The sequence below is a fragment of the Pseudochaenichthys georgianus genome, chromosome 17, assembly GCF_902827115.2.
Source record: "Pseudochaenichthys georgianus chromosome 17, fPseGeo1.2, whole genome shotgun sequence".
NCBI classification, from domain to species: Eukaryota; Metazoa; Chordata; class Actinopteri; order Perciformes; family Channichthyidae; genus Pseudochaenichthys; species Pseudochaenichthys georgianus.
The window spans coordinates 14890812-14910427 of NC_047519.1; the positions used below are offsets into that span (position 1 = coordinate 14890812).

A 19616-nucleotide genomic window follows, 5' to 3' on the forward strand; every position below is an offset into this window, starting at 1 on the left:
CACACAAGCAGCTCCAAATGCAGCTCCAGTAATCTGATTTCAACTCATTCCTATTTTATGTGTTTTGTAGAGCTCAGCCAAAGTTAATAACTACTACAGTTTGAAGAAGTACTTCTCTCTCTTTGATTAAGGTCTGATTTATGGTACTCTTAGCTTTCCATGACATTTCTCATATGCTATTCAAGATAGATAAAAGTGTACTTTTCTGAGCAAGGACAATAACCCTTGAAATAAATAATAAAACGGCTTTATAGGCAGATTCTATGTCTTAATACCAGACCCAACAGTGCATCTTGTGCAAACTTTATCAACTCTCCTGCAAAAGAAAACTGCGCATTTAGCACCACGTTAAGGCATAACCACTTCATGATTGGTTGCCATCATTGACATGTTTGTACATTCAATTTGCTCAATCTTCACTTATATTCAAATCACAATCATATGAGTCTATGCTATCAGAAAATATTATAGCATAGAGCCGCTCCTGATACTGATTTTCTTTCCCCAGCCAATATTCAGGCCTCGGTTTTTCAAAGTGGCACACGTAATCTCCACCTATGCAGAGTTTAGTAAACATGTCTGTCTGCAGTGACTGAATCCACTCGGCTATTATAGGACAAAAAGCCCACCGGATCCCCCCCAAAACAGGCCGCTCAAAGCTCTCTTTATGAGTGGGCTGTGAGGTGAGAGTAATTGGCCTAAAGACAGTGTAGACTGTGGCTTCTCAACCTGCTACCATTGGGGCCACATACCAAAGGATCCCATTGGGCAGGGACTGAATAAATTCCCCTTCCACGGCTGATTAATTGCAACCAATGGATGGGTTGTCAGGAGGAGGAGAAGGAGAGAAAGCCGAGCCCTGTCAGATGAAGGGTGGGATAGATGGCCGCCCAGAAGCTAGGGGTCACCTACAGGTTACATCATTCCTTACATTCAGAAAGTCACTCAGCAAATCAGGCGTCATTTGTCACACTAAAACAAGTTTAACTATGTGCTTCTGTGTGTACACACTGGTCTGCGTTTCCATCCAAGTTTTGGTGGTGAGCATTCTTTGGAATTTACGCAAGGTGCAAATGAGAAAATAAGAGGGGAGTATTTTCGGTTGCAAATTAGGGTCGGCAGCAGACCTGGGAGAAACAACCGTCTTGTCCATAATACATGTTTTTTTATGATGTTTCTATGCCTCTTGTCTCCAGACAATGTTTTTCAGAATATTCCGGATAAAAACAATTATCATGATCTTAATAAGTCTTCACAGAACTCCTACAATCATTTTTGGAGTGTGCAATTGAGTACAATCCTATGCAATTGATTAGGGTCTGTGCAGGGTGTGTCGTTGCCCAGTGGACATAAAGTGTAAAGAAGACAGTACGTTAAAACTACCTCATCTGAGGCATTCTGACCCAATGATCTTATTTCAAACATCTGGGATACGTTTTGAAGTTTGTACCCAAGGCAAAAAAACAGATAACCATGTTTTGCATCTGAAGCCCTGTGCATTTACCATTGCATATTTTGTGATGACAAGTGAACAGCTGTACAAACAGACATGCATGCATATTAGTCCCATGACCAATATCGGTTAGAGATGTATTCACCCATGCAACTTTCTGGGGATCGGAGGGATCCAAACTCATTCCATAGTGCAAGCAATTTGGCATTTACCCCCTTCCCAAGACTCTGCATTATCATTAGGGCTGAAACAAACGACTAATTTGATAATCGATTAATCTATCGATTAATGAAACGATTAATCGACTATTCGGACTATTATGCCTTGCACAATTTCTCAAACGCTCTTATTTAGCCATCAACTTTTAGATTTAGCTTGAGGTTGTTTTAGGCATGTGGAAACTAACAATGAAGACAATAAAGATGAATACTTGATTCAAAAATACATATATTATTAAATTAACTAAACAAATTGTTTACAAAATTAACATAGCTTTATATTTAAATTAAATAAATAATATTTAAATTAAATAAATAATATTTCAAAAGAAAACAAATGAAACAATAATGTTTTAACAAATCGTATAATGTGATAACATAATTGTAAACAGAATAGCTGAAACTTTAACAAAATAAATAACTGTTACCTCTAATCATTAACCCATGCTTGTATAATGTAGTTAACTCCGTGTGTTGCTGCTAGCAGGGCCGTATCCAGGATTTCCTAAATACCGAGGTCCAAACATGTTAGGGGGGTTCGGGAGGTACTACCCCCCAAGATGTTTGGGATTTTCATGATCTAGTTAGGTGCTTTTTAAGTCCTGTGGGGGGTCACAAATGGATAATATATTGATGTCAAACCATGTGAGTGGGCTGCAGCATCAATTATTTTTGAAAGTGTAATACATAAGAATCAGTTGATTGTTACTAATAATGATCTGGACATGCAGAAGAGGCTAATATTATCACAAAACATTGTCAACATTCATTTTCCATGTCTCTCTCCTTTCCATAACCTGCAGCCTCTCTTCCATCTTCTTTAGTCTCTCTGTCTTCTTCCTGTTCATTACTCTCTCTGTCCTCTACTCTCTCTTTGTTCAACCTCTCCCTCGTTGTTAAATGTTTGCTCCTCCTCACTTGTCGCTCCTGCCAGTGAATTAAAAGCAATTCAGCCATTTAGTTCATTTCACTTGTTTGCATTCTTTTTTTATTTAAATCTGTTTTGTTTGATTCTCAAAAGAGAACAAAGATGTAAGCAAATGGTGTGTTACACAATTGTATGTTATGACATCATAACTGCAATTAGATGTATGTTGTTTTAAAATTATGCCTATTGACTATTGGTAAAGATAGATACATAGATAGATACATAGATGCGCTTATTTAGCCTACATTATTTTTGTGTGACTGTACCTGCAGTTCCTCCCTGACTTCCATCACTTTCTCTCTTTCTCTCTCTCTCTCTCTGCCTGTCCTGTCTCTTCCTTACCAAAGCTGAGCTTCGACTGACGTAGTCTTTTCATTATATCTGAGTCAGTGTAAAAAGAAAACAATACAATGTTATATCTTCAATGTTTTACTCAAATTCAAATGAAAAAAAAGCATTACAACGTTAGTTAAAACGTAATCCTTCTGACATTGGATTTATGTAATTAACTTTAGCTCTCTAGCTAGTTTATTCACGCAATTTAACCCAAAGTATAGCCTGTAGCTGCAATATCAGTTAGTGTGCATGTTGTCGGACGTCCACTGACTAACGTAGTGCGTTCACACAGGATCTGCTGGTCATATGATGTCCTGATGAACAGAAACACAAGCAGCCCACTGGACTCAGATCTCTAGATACCTCATCACTCCTCCGCTCCTCCGGTACAAGTCCGGGCTGCGGTGGTTTGTTGATACTTGATACATGTCGTCTTCTTCGGTTTGCTTTAATCAAGGCTACGTAGTTATGCAGCGCCCCCATCGTCAGTAAATGGAAGTACTACAAATAACCCCGTTTAGTGCAATTATTCCACAAGTTTTGTAAACACAGCTCGAAAAATATTACCGAGGTCCAGTGACCTCAATGGTAGATACGGCCATGGCTGCTAGCATACATAATACCTGACGTGGAAAAGTTACTCGTGGATGGGGCTACAAACCTACTAGAAAGACAGTCGAAACCGGTGCATTTCTCCGTCTGAATGTGGTGTACTTTTGCTAAATGTTCAGACAAATTGCTCGTGTTACCGCCCTTACATGCTAAACACTCTTGGCAACGAGCATTGTCCACCTCAAGACGGGTAACATTTAACCACACCTTGGAGCACTTCTCTCCGCCATGTGTTGCTGCATGTAGCAGCCGTGTGTGTGTAAACTGCCCCGCCCCCTCGCACACAGACGGGAGAGAGAGATCTCTCGGCTGGATTGGAAAGATTACAAATACACCATCAACGCATTTTTTTGTCTTTTTGCATTTTATAAAAGGAGTTGGCGACACTAAGACTGCGATATAATGTTTTTGTAGCAATAATACATATGACATATTTTTTAAATGTCTCCAGTACCGATAAAAACACCGATAACGTTGGAGCTTAACGACACGTAAAACACGTGATGACGTCACCAACGAATCGACGACTGAATTAGTTGTCAACTAATTTGGTCATCGATTGTAATCGATTAAGTCGATTAGTTGTTGCACCCCTAATTATCATTTACCAACTTTATGTCTAACATTCAGGTGTCATGTTGAATTTGACTTGGTAGTTTTATCCAGTGTACATAAAAACGTTATTTGTTATGCTACCGTTGTAAAACAGGATCTGCAAGTCACTTGGTTAGACAGTTTGGGCGCCAGTATGTAATTCAATGGCGCAAATAAAACCTGCCTCTTTTAGAAAACATAAATAACATTTAAGAAAATAGAAGGAATAAAGGTCTATCTCCATTCTCTTGTTTGTGCTACGTGATTACAATCATTAACTGAAACTGCACACATTAGCTACTACAATCACCACACAACTTATCCTTTAAACTCAGATGTGTTATCAAGCTCCTTACCTTGACTTTTTCCATGGTGAGGAACTTGATGCAAGCACAGCATCAGCCCGTCTAATAATCCCAATGATGACTGAGACCAGCACACTTATAGCACAAACCCTACCAGGCTGTAATCCTCAAAATATCTTCTCTTAGGGGGAGGAGGAAGTGGGCTAGTTTGGTGGGTGTCTTTGTAAAAAAGAAAGGAGGGGGGAGGCCAAAAGGGGTCGGAGAAGGGCCAAGAAGGCAGGTTGTTTCTAGGGCAAAGGGCAAGGTGTGGGCATCACAATATATCGTGCACTAAAAAAGATCTTGGTGTGACTTACTACATGTGCATTCGCTTGTGGACATGTTTATATGTTCATCATGAGTGATAGATTATCCTACTTAGGTGTGATTTCAGGAAAGATAATCACAGATTCCCTAATTTTCATTGGATTTTCAGTAATCTCTTTGCATCTCAGCTCCATACATGGGACATGTATGGAGCATGGATCTATTATCTATTATAACATTTTTGGTAACCACTCAAATTATACGCAATCTGTTTTGACAGTCTCTTTTTGCTATTAATTTTCTGCGAGCGTAGGGTGACAGCACCCTGTCAAAGCATCGTTTAGACAATCTCCCAATCCATTTCAGAAATAGGTTGTTCTCTAATGTGACAATGGGATAACGTGAGAGCAATTGAACAAGAGAGATGCGAAGAGACGTACTGAAATAGATACGGACACTGAGAACTGAGAGAGAGATAAAGTGCAAAAGGAAAGGAGTTAGAGAGCGAGGCACAGGAGGCAATGATGGCTGATGAGTGCAGATGGACACGCAGGTTTTAGCTGGAGCCACTGTAGCCGTGTGCACCGTCCCCCCTCCCTCCACCCCCTCTCGCTTGTTCACTCATTTGCTTAACAAGTTCATTTGTGCGTAGGCCTTCATCGGGTATCAAGTGATGCGCGAGACTGGCCTGCGGAACTGTTGGCTCTCGCAAGCTGTTCACCTGCATCCCTCTCACCCCCACACCCCCACACACCCACCCTCCCACTCACAAACATGTAGAGACACTCACACACAACCAATCGCAACAGCATAGACTATTCACTGGCATACATTAGGGCCAATAGTGTGAGTAAATGGTGCGTGAATACTTGGTTCAAGCTGCAACATTTCCACAACATCAGCTGTGGAGCTTAGATTGAAACTGTTTTGTTTATTGTTCTGTTGGTTGTAGAGCTGACATGATTTGAAACTAGACAGTAACCGTAATATATTTGGGTTTCTGATTTTCTGTCAGAACATTCCGCATTTCTTGTGTCGTTATGGATGATAGCTTGAGTATTTAGAAATTGTATGTTAGTGCATGATGCTTTCTTGTCCTTTTAGTGGCGATTCCTTCTCACCAATTGGTTGTCTACGATGTTTTAACTCCATCTTCTTGAATTAGCTAAACCTGCTTGGAAACTCAGACCAGGTGGTACAACATTTTTGAACCAAGTACTATCCACAACTTTTGCTTACAGGTTATGTAGAAACATGCTTTACCACGCAGGGAAACGTGCCAATAAATTGCAATACAAAGACTTCAAAACAGACTTCTCTACAGAGTCCAGGAGGTTTGATGGAGAAAAAAAGTCTTTATTTAATGTCTTTCCCCCGTTGCATGGGCAGCATAAGACGTTGGCACAACACATTCAGTCAGTTGTCTGTCAGAAGACATTTATAAATTAAACCAAAATGGAAGTTTTTATGATCAACTTTTTATTATAAACAATATCTTATCATATTTAATATGTTGACAGGATCTCCAAGGTAACACAATGTTAACAGCCAAAACCCCAAGTTATCTACATATGTGAAATCCAAGCAACTGTTAGTGAGTGTAAAGGGTACTTGCAAGGCAATGCTAATGAAGGCATATATTAATTCGAGGCAGGGGCGGACTGGCCATTGGGAATACCGGGAGTTTCCCCGGTGGGCCGGTGCTGTGTGTGGGCCGGAGGGCCAACGACAACAAAAAAAGTTTCCTTAAAAAAAAAAAAGAAATCCTTTTTTTTGCCTAAATCCTACCGGCCCACATTTGTAAGTGTTCCGGCCACTCCCTTTTTTTTTTTTGCTTACCTAAATCCTACCGGCCCACATTTGTTTGGGCCGGAATTGTTCCGGCCCAGCCCAGCCCAGTGGGGTATGGCCAGGGTTGGGTTGTAACGGAATACATGTAACGGCGTTACGTAATCAGAATACAAAAATCAAGTAACTGTATTCAGCTCGTGTTACATTTGAAAAACGAGTAATCTGATTACAGTTACTTTCGTAAACCTGAAGTGAATACATTTTGGATTACTTATTGGAATTATTGGAATTATTGATTTCCTCACAACATGTAATATTCATTACTAAAGGTACAGCCTTGTCTGGTTTCTTGCTCAAGGGCACCACGGCAGGGCAGGAGGTGAACTGGGACCTCTCCAAGTAGAAGTCCACACTCCAAATAGGTCTGGTCGGGGACTTGAACCGGCGACCCTATGGCTCACAGTCCATGCCCCTACTGACTGCCATAGATTTAGTCCCTAATTTTGCTCTCAAAATGGACCAGATTGATGCATTTAACTTCAACATTTAAAAAAATAATCTTCCCGGGGGAGCATGCCCCCGGACCCCCCTAGAGGAGGTGAGGTCCACCACCTGCCCACACCCCCTGTTAAATTGTCTCACCCACATTGAGGATGCTTCGTACGCCGCCCATGTTTTATTCCATGTGTCAAGTCAGGCAAATTGGGTCAAAATGTTATTGCATCAATGATCTGTTAACATTAAAATCACTAAATATATGCCGTAACTATTTTTGCTCTAGGCAACTCAAGGGCTCAATGTGATTACTATATGAATAATTGTCCAAAATAACATAAAATGCATAGGGTTTTTTGTTAAGTAACATACTTTCGTCGCCGGCCGATACATGCCGCGCATTAAGTGGGCCTGTCTGTCAATTAATCCCCGGGCCAGTTTTCCCCCCCAGTCCGCCCCTGATTCGAGGTCATTCATTAACAAATCCTGTTATTCCTTTTACTTTATATCGTTTCCCTCTTTTTTCTTCCGCCCAAATACATACAACTTTCTACATTGTCCGTCCTTGTTATTCCCCTTTGTTTTAGACCTCTTCACTTGAGGCTGTATTAACAAGCATCATCTGTGTAGAGTTTCCCTCAATCCTTGCACTGCAAGTGTGCAAGGCAAGCACACATGCAGCCTAAACAAGTATTACCCCCCCTCCCAATATATTTATTAATATTTTTTAGACAGCAGAAAGACTGAATGAAACACTCACACTTAAGCAGACAATCTGATATGGATAACAATGTTGCAGTGCTTCATGATCACATCCTAAATATCATCAAAGGAAAAATCACCTCGAAAACTCCTTTTGGAAAAGAAAAGGAACAAGAATGTTTTAGCATTCAATGTATCCGGACAAACGGACTATATTGCTATGACTTTGCTTACTTGTGTTTATTTCGGCTGTCAGCAACTTTGCTTACATTATGGGTTACTACTTCCTACGTTTACTTAAAGCAAATGGTTTAGATCAGTGGTTCTCAATTGGTCAGGCCTCAGGACCCACTTTTTCCTTTGTCAATAAATCGCGACCTGAAATTTGTAACCACTCAAATCTATTCAACAAAAAATCGTGCTATAATATATACGCTTTTCAGCATACAATATTAATAAAAGTGAAGTACAGTGCATATATCCCTTCACAGAACTAAAGTATGCTTTTAAAAAAGGTTTAATGAGATGATGAAATCAAAGCTGAAATGTATAACATAAAGAGGCACACATGCTGAAAACCCAACCCCAGAAGGGGGGTCTGGGGGGATTTTTAGAAATACTAACATATAAACTACGCATTCTGGTACACTCTGAGAAGAAAATAAATAAATCTATTACTACCCGACATATTAATAATATGTTATGCCATTGTTTGTTTCTCACTTTGTTCTGACAGCTGAACTTGCTGCTCCACACAGAGAGAAGAGCAAAGAGGAGATAGTCTGTGTGAATTACTTTAAATCGTGGGTAAGGGTAGATAGCTCCCATTGTTCTGTGACCTGTCAATCATCAAACCGGGGGTCATATTTCATTATGTGTTCATTTTTATCTGAAGTTGTACCTGATTGGCCAGAAGACTCGAAAAAACATCGAAACATGTTTTATTGAGAAGATGATTGCTACGTGACAGAAGTTTTCAAAACCGTTTATGGTCTCCGGTACTTCCAGTCCAACGCCTACTGCATGCACAGCGTTAGAAAATCGGGCCTTCAAAATAAAAGTTTGACTTTTTCCCCCAAAAAAAGAAAAGAATTATTTTTTTCAATTTTCTTTTCTTCCCTCACATCGAAACGGGTCCGCGACCCAGTTGAGAAACACTGGTTTAGATGATTTGGCAGAGAAGGACATTGGTTTTAATTGTGTCTTGTGTGTTTAGATAGGTTTAAAAAATGGTTTGTATCATTCACAGGAAGCCACATTTTAGACCAAAATAGTAAATGAGACTGGGGTTGCGGTCGAATAGTCCAAAAATCAGCTCCTAACGTCTAACCCTATCGTCTATTCCTTGACCTCTGAGTGAAACGTCACGGGGTTAAGGAATAGTGGATAGGAGAATTCAAAAGGACTTAGGAGAAGAGACTGCGGTACTTTAGAGAATCCGACTGCACTTTCACTATCCGACGTGTTTATGATGTGCCAGCGGACGTCATGAATGTGCGTCTGCTGCTGTGGGGAAACTATGGCAACTTACCACATACGTTTTAAAATGCTTAATAAGCACCGTAACTTTCATGATATAATTTCTCGGTCAAAATCGGTTGCAAGGCATTGTGGGGCAGCATTTTCTCCTCTCCTTTTGTAAAGGGAGGTCCAGTGGTTCCTAAACTAAAGGAGGTTATAAAGGAAGTTTGAAACCTCCTTTCCTATCATCTAGAGCAGGGGTCGGCAACAGGCGGACCGCGGTCCGGACCCAGACGCCGACCTATACGGACCCGGAGCTATAATCAATACATTAATCGTGATGGACTTTTAAAGGTAAGAAGACGTTTAAAGATATATATTGCGGATATTATCAGAACATCTGAATCAAATTAACTACACATGTGTATTAAAGGATGTTAGTGGATTATCCCTTCAATCAGTATATTTGACGTTTACAGATAACAGATTAGGCTAGAATGCCGGATAACGTTAGCAACACACGTTAACCACGAACAGCCTATTAATCCGTTCTCTTAATGTTATTTCCTCCAACGTTGTGGAATTAGAGAAAAGGGGCTTCTTAACGTGCTTTTATCCGGGGTGGAGGGAGTTACATATTAGTTAAATACAACATTGGGGCGTGTGATTGTAGTGGGTGGAGGTGGTGAAATGAGGATATCCATTTTGGAGTTCAAGCTAGTATAATATAGTTAACGTTACACAATAATAAGGAAGAGAGATATTTTTGTGATACATCGATATGGATTTAGAGTGGATATTTGAGACTTCCAAACAGTAAACAAAAACGTAATTTATGGGTGAATGTTTTTAGCAGAGCTATATTATGTCTTTGTGATTCTGTTGATTATTACCTGTCTGTATTATGTTGCAGCTCAGCTGATGTTGGATTGATGGCAAAGGGAGAGGGACTTAAGTGAGAGTGAAAATAACAAGTTACGTTTAAAATGGGTCGGCAATTTCCCATCCTCTGGGTTGCTAGATGTATCTAACCCTTTCTCCTGTCTCCCTCTTTCAGCACAAGAACCTCAGGGGGATTCAATGGAGCCTGAAGACCTGCAATGAGACCCTCACCCTGCACCTGAGTCTCAACTACCAGAGCTTTGCAAGCCTCTCCCTGTTCCTTATTTTTATTAAACAGACGTTAAGCTTCCCAATGGTGTGGTCTTCGTTTTGTGAAAAATATGATTACCTCACATATGTTGTTGCTGTTGTTGTCTTTTGTGATAGTTAAATTGCTCCTGCTGACTTGAGCCAGCCATTCTTTCCTCCTCTCTGTGTCAGTGGGGAAACCTTACATTCATACTCCTTTCTCTGAGCGCTTGAAGCATCCCCAGGCAGCACAGCATTTATGTTCAGGTTCAAATTTGAGTCGGATTATTTAATGTTTTTTGAGCAGTGCATTGATAAAGAAAACCTTAAGGGTCATGCCTGTTTTGAAGAGCGCGGTTGAATGTTTGCATAAGCAAAGCCTTTCACTGTTGTACTTGGTTTGGTTTTTATATTTACTGTATTTGCTTTTTCGGTTCTGTTATCTTAATGATTGTTCTGTTATATGATAAATGTTGTAAATAATAAATGCTTTTTCTATCATTCTATGAAATGCAGTGCAATGTATCATTTGAAATATATGGACTAGATATGAGTATGCACAGAACTGACTAAATGAATGATCAATTAAAACAAATATTAAATAATATACTTAAATACACTAATATATCATTTAAAACAAATATTAAATAATGAACTTAAATACACTAATATAGAATATATGACTTTTTATACCACATATTTAAATACATTCATGCATTTAATTAGTAGGAAGTTTTTATATTTAGTTTTTAAATTATATTTAGTCGAGTGCAGATTAATTATATTTAGTCAGTGCAGATTTGTATTTGTACTTATTGTAGTTGTCCAGCAGATGATGCTGTTTGTGTCATTAGGATATCCATACACCCCGCCCATCGGACGTCCAGCCCCGCCCACATCCGACCCCGCCCCATTCCGCGTTCCGCAGCCAGGGCCTATAGGATTTGTTGGCGCCTTCCGCTTTTTTAATGCTGATTTGGGTGACTTGTGTAATTTGTGGATAACCGAAGAGTTTTCGTTTTGGGGGTGGGGGGGGGGGGGGGAGTCCGTCCGTCAGTCCGACTGACGGACAACTTCTAACTTCAAAAAAGAAGAAGAAATCTAGACCGCAAAAATAATTAAACAAGCGAGTACCTGTTTTTCCTGGCCAAGGACAGGTTCCTTGAACACAACACGAGCGTAACGTGTCTTCACGTGGTATATGTCTCGTCTGAAAGGAGTGCTGACAGAGAGCACCGGAACGCCGCTCCAGCCCTTAACATATTGCAATACCCATAAGGAGCTGTATACATGCCGCAGTGTTTGCGTGGCTGTGTCTTTAGTTGTAAGCACAGTGGCGATCTGTTGTTATTAGCATCTGGTTAGCTAGCTATGCTAACGAATTTAAAGAGCCTGTGACACGGTTTTCCCCCATCATCCAAACCCATCAATTTGAGTACATATTGTCCCCTTGAAAACCGTTACTGAACTGATTTTGGATATTTGTACTTTGATAACCATTAATCTGCCTTCAATGTTGACAATTTTCTGGATCTTCTCGCGGATTCTTCAAGTCCCGCCAAATGATGGGTGACGTCATTGCGGGCACAACGCTCCAGCTGCACCGTCCAGGATCCCAGCCTCTGCATGAAAACCTTTATATATATATATACAGTCAGATGCAAACGCACGACGGTGCACACAGCAGCAAGCTCAGACAGCGATGACAGGTTAATGTTGAACGTGTCTGAGAGCTCATATGAGGCTGAAGGATCGGTTTATGTTGTATCTGTTAGAAGTTTAGGAATGAGGTGCGTCAATATGGGCGATCATATGGTCATGTAGCCAGTGGTGGAATGGGACTAAAAATCATCCCGGGACTCTCGACCAGCCCACTTCGGTACCGCTAGTAAATTGTCAACGGGGGGAGCGGGATGTAAAATACAAATATAATGTATAATGTCTGTGTCTTTGACATTAGCGCTGCTAGCCACCTGTGCCCTGTACTACGAAGCCAGTTCAACAGACCCTGGATATGTTTGAGTAACAAACAAACTAACAACAAACTAACAAACGAGATCTCGCTAAGCGGTCCTACGACGCTGGTTATCAACTCGGTAAATCAAGCCAGGGTTTCTCTCTCCAGCTGAGAGCGCGTTCACGTCTAAAACACGAGTGGATCTGACTTTCATTACATTTGTCTCGAGTGTTTCGTTAACATAATGTGTTAAATAATACTTCTGCATACAGTCTGTGACACTGAGTGTTGCACGGCCAGATGAGGCTGGAGAAGCTGACTCAGATAAGGAAATATATGATATATTATGATATTATATGATCGATGATCTGATTGATGATGTAATATGAATGATAAGTGCGACACGTCGGCGTCTTCTCTGCATACGGCAGTTTAAATTGTATTTCCTTTATCCTGTAATATGACTTGAGAGATTTAAACTCCGCACACTGAGTTGATCTCTTTTCTATAGACGCCGGAGGCGGGCAGCGTCAGGTAAAAGAAGTTATTTAGCCTTCTCAAACCTGAGCCTCACGCGCCGCCTATGGGGGATGTGCTAGTTACTTATCCGACCGGCCCACTTCGGTACCGGCCCATCGGGATTCGTCCAGATTGGCCAGTCCGCCACTGCACCCAGCCCACGTAAATTGTCAACGGGGGGAGCCTCGCTGCGGGGAAACGGTGGACCTAGTGTCCCGATCGGAGTGGGAATAATAATAATAATAATCCGTGCATTTTATCCATTAATTTCCCCAACATTGTGGTAAAAAAACACACGTTTAATCCACGTTGGTGTACTACAACTACAAAAAGCATCGGTTTGTTTTCTCATCAGGAATGCAGACCGGCTCAAACAAACGATTTTTAATCATCATTCTTACTCATCATTTAATGTATCATATGTTCGCCGAATTGACATGAAAGCACTAATAAATGTAGTTTCATCCACTTGAGTTTATAACCACAAAAATAATCGATTTGTTTTTATATCACATCCGACGGGAGGAAATTCAGCAGCTCTCACTCCCGATTTTTAATCCTAATGTAATCATCATCTTCACCACGATCATTTATGTTTATGTCGCCGAATTGACATGAAAGCACTGACAAATATGAATATACTGTAGTCAACTTCATTAAAACGTTATTAACGTGCCTAATCTCAGTAATTCACCATTTCTACGCATGACACAACACACTTTGTCCGTGTTTGGCTCTCGAAGCGTTCCCGCATTGACGTCACTTCCGGCTTCCCCCAAAACTTCAAAATGAGTAAAGAAATTTCCCCGCGATGTTCGAAATTATTGATATTTAACGAAACGGTATCGCTTTTTCTTTTTTAAACTGACGGTTCGAGATTACTAGTAGCCCAATATTTCATTGCACAACAGTTGTTGGGAGGCTGTCACAGGCTCTTTAAAGAGCTTTTCTACAACCAGGTGGAAGAGAGCTCTCCTGAGAGGCTCAAATAACCTCAGCTCAGTGAGGTTAAGGCACACCTTGATGTGATCAATATAGTTATTAATGAGACTAAATGAAAAACAGGTATAAAATACTATATGACAGTAACAAAAAAGTTGTTAAAAATAACAAGAATAGAGTTTAAAAGGGGAGTGATTTGTAAAATATCCAAAAAGAAAAATATGCTTACAGTTCTGTTTCATATGGGTGTTGATGAGAGATGTATCCATAGATCTCTTCATGTTGCTCTCAAAGTGCACCAGATTGATGCTTTTAACTTCAATATTTAAAAAAAAATCTTCCCCGGGGAAGCACGCCCCCAGACCCCCCTAGAGGAGGTTAGGTCCCCCCTCCACTTAAATCATGTTCACATGGATAGGATACTAAATACATTTGCACACATCTTGTGTCCATATCTTTCTGTGTTGGTGGTCATGTCACACCGTGCACGTGCATGCATGCGTGAGTCATGGTGAGATATCTGGATTAAGAGGTTGCTTTTTCTTTGCACAGCATGAAAGAAAGGCCAAATGAATGGGCTGTGATTTTAGTTTTTTTAAGCAGAGGTTGAGTTCAATAATTTGTATGGCCCTCTGAGGATGTTGTAAAAATTGAAAGGAAAAAGGTCCCCACCACCCCTGCTGTAAATAATAATAAAAACCCTTGATTTATAACATCTCTGTCTCCTATTGATCTGAGTAGAATAGCCAGTTAATTGAAGCATTATAGCACAGGCCTTTGTCAGATGGTATATTACGCTGGTTTTTTTCTGCTTCGAATAATTCTCTCTTTTTTCACCATACCTGTGTTTGCATCACTGTAACCAATGAGCACCTGCATGTGTATGAGAATGGCCCTGACACCATTTCAGTCCAGATTTACAAACTCCTGGCAGGACAAGCTGAGCTCAATTCTCACACTGAATTTTAAAAAAGTGAGTGAGGGACTGCAATATAAGAGGGAAAGAAAGAGAAACTTTAAAACTGTTCAATTGTTATGATGTGTAAAGACTGATGTTGTTCTATAATCGTCTGAAACTGTTAAGTCATGATGTGAAACGGTTAACAAAGAAAAAGGGAAACTCAAGCTGCTGCTACACTTTATTTGATTTATCTAAAATTAAGCACTTTTAAGATGCACATATTTTCAAAAGCTATTTTATTTATTTTCTCTATTTTATTTGTAAATGCAGCCCGAGAGGAACATTACACATATCCACAGTATTTAAGTAATGTTAATTTACAATAAATATTGTTGTTTTTGCACTTTTTTTATTTGATTGGCAGTCAGTTGTTGATTACATGCAGACGTTGATAAAGCTACAGGTCACTTCAATATATTTCACACTAATTCATGAAGCAAGTTAGACATTTTGATGTTCCGGACCTTTGCATGGGGACATTTTCTCTAACTGGACCTTGTTGAATTTTAGTTGAAGACCCCTGATCTAGAGAATTCGGACGGCACTTATCATGGCTGCCACTGAGGGACTTCCGGGTCATTTCCCTCCGTTAGGAAGGTTCCTAAGCTAAATGGACTATTCAACTGCAACCTGGATCTAGAACAAGCCTGTTATATCACGGATGCAGGGGCAACATATATACCTATCAATAAGGACGCACGCCTGTATACTGCAATGCACATTCATTTCCTTACTACAAAATAATAAAAGGAATATCTGGTATGCAGGATTTACTCAGTAACTATAATCAGCTGCAGGTTAATGGCAAAGTCAACACAAAAATGTAACAACTATGCATCAGTTAGTCCCTGGAACGTGTACAGGGTTGGTGAACATGCTGGAAAGGAAGCAGACTCATGCACAGTTTTAAACCCCACAGACAGGCCTACGAAACTGGGAATATTTAACATCGAACAAACAAACAAACAAACAAACAAAAGACGCATTTAGTGTAGACCAGGGATGGGCAACTTTGATGGTGGTGGGGGACACGTCATTGATGTACTGGCCACCAGGGGGCCGCAGATTCACTTGGAACACACACACACAACAATTCCATGTGTTGTATGTAATTATTAACAAATATACTAAGTCTGACATCTTCATTGACATTTTACAATCAAAGGGAACATCCTCTAAACTGACTAAACAAATATCAGTTCACAGAAATTGTATTTCATTTTTACAAGTGGCATGTTTGTATTGAACAGGTTATTAAACAGTGGAATAAAACAATTTTAAACTATTGGAAAGCACGGAAAATGTGTGTGTATTGAGATTAACCATTAGATGACATACACATGAAGTCATGAACACTAACCCAGACATTAGTTGTCTAACTTGAACCTAAAACACTTGTAGCCAGTCTCTGCATTCCCCTTATTCCACAATAAGGGGAATGTCCACACAGACACCTGTCAGCCCGCACTCTGCTGTTCCTCAGCGCCGCTCCCCCTCCCTCCCGCTGAAATTATGAATGAAAAGCGTAGTAATCATAGATAACACGGCAGGGTCCGTGACAGTTTGTTTTCATCTTATTTCAAATAAACAAAGTCTTGGTTTTAAGAATATTAAACTTTTTTCGCCAAATTCAGATGATAAAAACAACTTTTAAGCTTGTAAAGGCATAATTACAAGAGGCAACTTAACGTCACAGCAGGCATAACAACAGCTGGTGTTTCTTGTGAGGGTTTCCCGGGAAACAAACACAATACACCCAAATGCGTCACAGATTAATTCGCGGTATTTGAAATCATCTACGCAGCTCGCGACGTAACTAGGAGTCTAGTGGACGGTATCAGTAGCCTACTACAAGTAAAAAAAAATAATATATTTTTTTAAAAATATTTTTTTTATTAATTACGTTATAAATTAATCTGAGGGCCGCAAAAAGAGGAGGTGGGGGCCGCATGCGGCCCGCGGGCCGCCATTTGCCCATCCCTGGTGTAGACCATTCACGGTTGCTTTTGGCCAATTATTTTAAGTAACTTTAAACAATTAAGCTGTTGAGTGCACAAAATGCATCATTAATAATTATACATATTTATAATTAAATATAAACAATATATATTATGCAGTATGTTGTATGTTTTTTTTTTAAATTACATTTAAGAAAGGATTTTTTTTCTGTGGACTTTTTTGTCATTTACAGATTTAAAACCTAGCTCATATTTCAGATTCTAACCAGTGCAATTTAGACTAAAAATGTACATTTGAATAAAAGTCTGAGCCATTCTTGTTATGAAAACACAGTAGCTGTGCAGTTATTTCACAATAACTGATGTCATAACAAGAATAACCTCCACAATAAATTCATTATTGACCTTCCATACTATTATCCCACAGCCATTTCACTGGGGAAAGCAAATCTGAACTCCCCACAATGGTCCAGTTAGGTCCGGCTTGATATAAAGAGTTCCCGGGAACTTGAATGAATGGGTAACCAATACCAGTTTGTTCGAGTCAAAGTTCAGGGACTTCCAAGGTAACATAAGATAGCATGTTCCTCGTAAAGGCTTTGCTTGGAAGCAACTATCACCTGGAGTTCTTGGGAACTTTGGTTGGTTGTTTTAGAAGAAAAATCTACCATAGCTATTTTATTATTTTATGTCTTATTTATTGGTGTTTTCTTTTTTTTGCCTAAAGTCGGGGCTAAACAGGCCTTCTTATAGACCGCTGAAAATAACCCATATACCCGTCAACCCCTATCCCAGTGGTCAAAGGCTTCAAGTTGAACAAATGTTGCCCTATGCCACTGAAGGCTCATGGCAGTTAACCCTTACCATGACCCCTGTGGGGGAAACGTCTGAAGCAATTGGAGACAGGACTCAGAGAGACACAAGGAGAGCTGGAGCTTTGATGGCAAACAGACGGTTTATTTGGAGCTTCGGCCGGAGAATTCACAAGAGATGTCATGGGCCACGATCTGACCACACGGTTGAGATGCCAAAATCAATTCTGAAGAACCCTTCTGTAGTTCAACGTTTTAACTAGTTCAGAGTGTAATAATCAACATTCTTCAATAGATAGACTAAACAGCTGAGGACACTGAATCACATTTGTTGTCGCTTATGGCTCGGGTCATCAACACGCCGAGAAGGATGTGTTCCAGGTGTCCCACAACAATAACTATCTCTGACGAGAGTTGCGCGGTCATCAACTGGTAACAATAACAAAGTGCTAGGGCAGCCCCTCCTTAAGGGAGATAACATGCTGCCCAAGGCTGGGCATCTGCGTCAGAGGGCGAAAGAGGACATGCAGGAGAAAATATTCCCTGACAACCCCAACCTTCTTCAAGTTTTTGCATGAGTAGGGTAACTCTAGTACGGCTACAAACTACTTTCACCTTTCCATATATGTATACGTTACTTAAAACTAGGGATGGGTATCGTTAGGATTTTATCGATACCGATACCGCTTATCGGTATTTTTCGATACTCTTATCGATACTTTTCAATCATTTGGTGCTCAAAATTATAGACATGAATACAAGATGTGAAGATTAAACAGTCATTTTATTGTAATTTTCTTGCAGAAATAACTAACTTATACAGTAGCTTCTCAAAAGCAGACAAAAATAAATAAAATAACTTAAAGGGGCCTGGCTAAGAAAAGAAAAAAAGGCTATGATGGCAAAAAGATAACGGCGAGTACGTATATTATTCTGGATTGTACTTTTAAATCATCACAAAATAAATGATGTACTGAACTGAATAACGTCAAAATGTGTCTGAAGGTTTAAACATAGAACAAAGTAATTGAGCTTAAAATATGTAATGTATGTGGTAGCGGGGGGGGGGGGGGGGGGGGGGGTTGAGGTGACGTACAACAACATTAACCTTTCTGTTGGTCGCTTGTTAGCAGACCCTTCACGCGATGGCAGAGCGAACAGGTACAGGCAGGGCCCATAATGATAGCCCTATAGTTTAAATCTACTACCCACACATGAACATATGGAAATGGGTTACTATTTAAAAAAATAAATGTATTTATAAATGTATTTAGGAACCTATCCATGTGATTTTTAGTGGGGGTCGACCTCAAATCCTCTAGGGGGGGTCCAGGTGCATGCCCCCGGTAAGATTTTATTTTTTATTTTGGAGTTAAATGCATCAATCTGGTGCATTTTGAGGGGAAAATAAAGAGACTAGATCTATGGAAACACCTATATTAAACAGAACTGTATACATTTCAATAATCATAAAATCATGGCCATAACCAATAACATACCATTTCCAATATGAAAAAAACACTGAAACTTGTTTATTAATTTATTTTTGGTTCATTTATAGTTGTGAGTGTGTCTGTGCTCCTGAATCAGCCTCTCCTGTCTCCCTCCTCTCCCCCTGCTCCTCTTTGAGGCAGCAGCAAAGACTAGTTTTCTCTCAACAAGTTTTAAAAAGAGTGTATCTTACCTTTTTTCACCCAGTTAACTTTTTATTTATTTATTCATGCATATTTTACTAATCACATTACATTTCATTTAGCTGACGCTTTTATCCAAAGCGACTTATAATGACCGATTACAGGGACATTCTCCCTGGAGTAACTAAGGCTAAGTGCCTTACTCAAGGGCACACTAGTGGTGGTGTTCCTGGCGGGATTGAACTCACAGCCTTCCGATCTTCAGCCCACCTCACTATCCATTAGACCAATCACTACCCTCTCAAATGGAAATATGTGTTTACATAAATGGTGACCACACCGTTTGAGACCCACTGAGAACTTAGACTAAGTTAACTATCTAAACACTCAGAGAGTCCTTTACCTCACCTGAGCTGAGCTTATCCCGAGCTTGAATGACACACAGAGACCAATCAAGGGCTTTGATTTATAATCTGTATGACAGTGGCCATGTCGGCAGGC

General features: G+C 40.0%; 1 protein-coding gene across 3 annotated transcripts in view; it reads right to left on the reverse strand.

Annotated features, from left to right (window-relative positions):
• slc6a9 (solute carrier family 6 member 9) overlaps positions 1 to 19616 on the reverse strand; it is an 87432-nt gene that overhangs the window by 34479 nt on the left and 33337 nt on the right. Inside the window, exon 1 of one of the 3 annotated variants that reach the window (XM_034104341.2) lies at positions 4498 to 4602. The exons of the other annotated variants lie outside the window; for them this stretch is intronic. Within the exon in view, the coding sequence (XP_033960232.1) occupies positions 4498 to 4512 (15 nt within the window). The 5' untranslated portion in view covers positions 4513 to 4602. Of the gene's footprint in view, positions 1 to 4497; positions 4603 to 19616 lie in introns of those variants that run through there. 3 annotated transcript variants of the gene reach the window in all.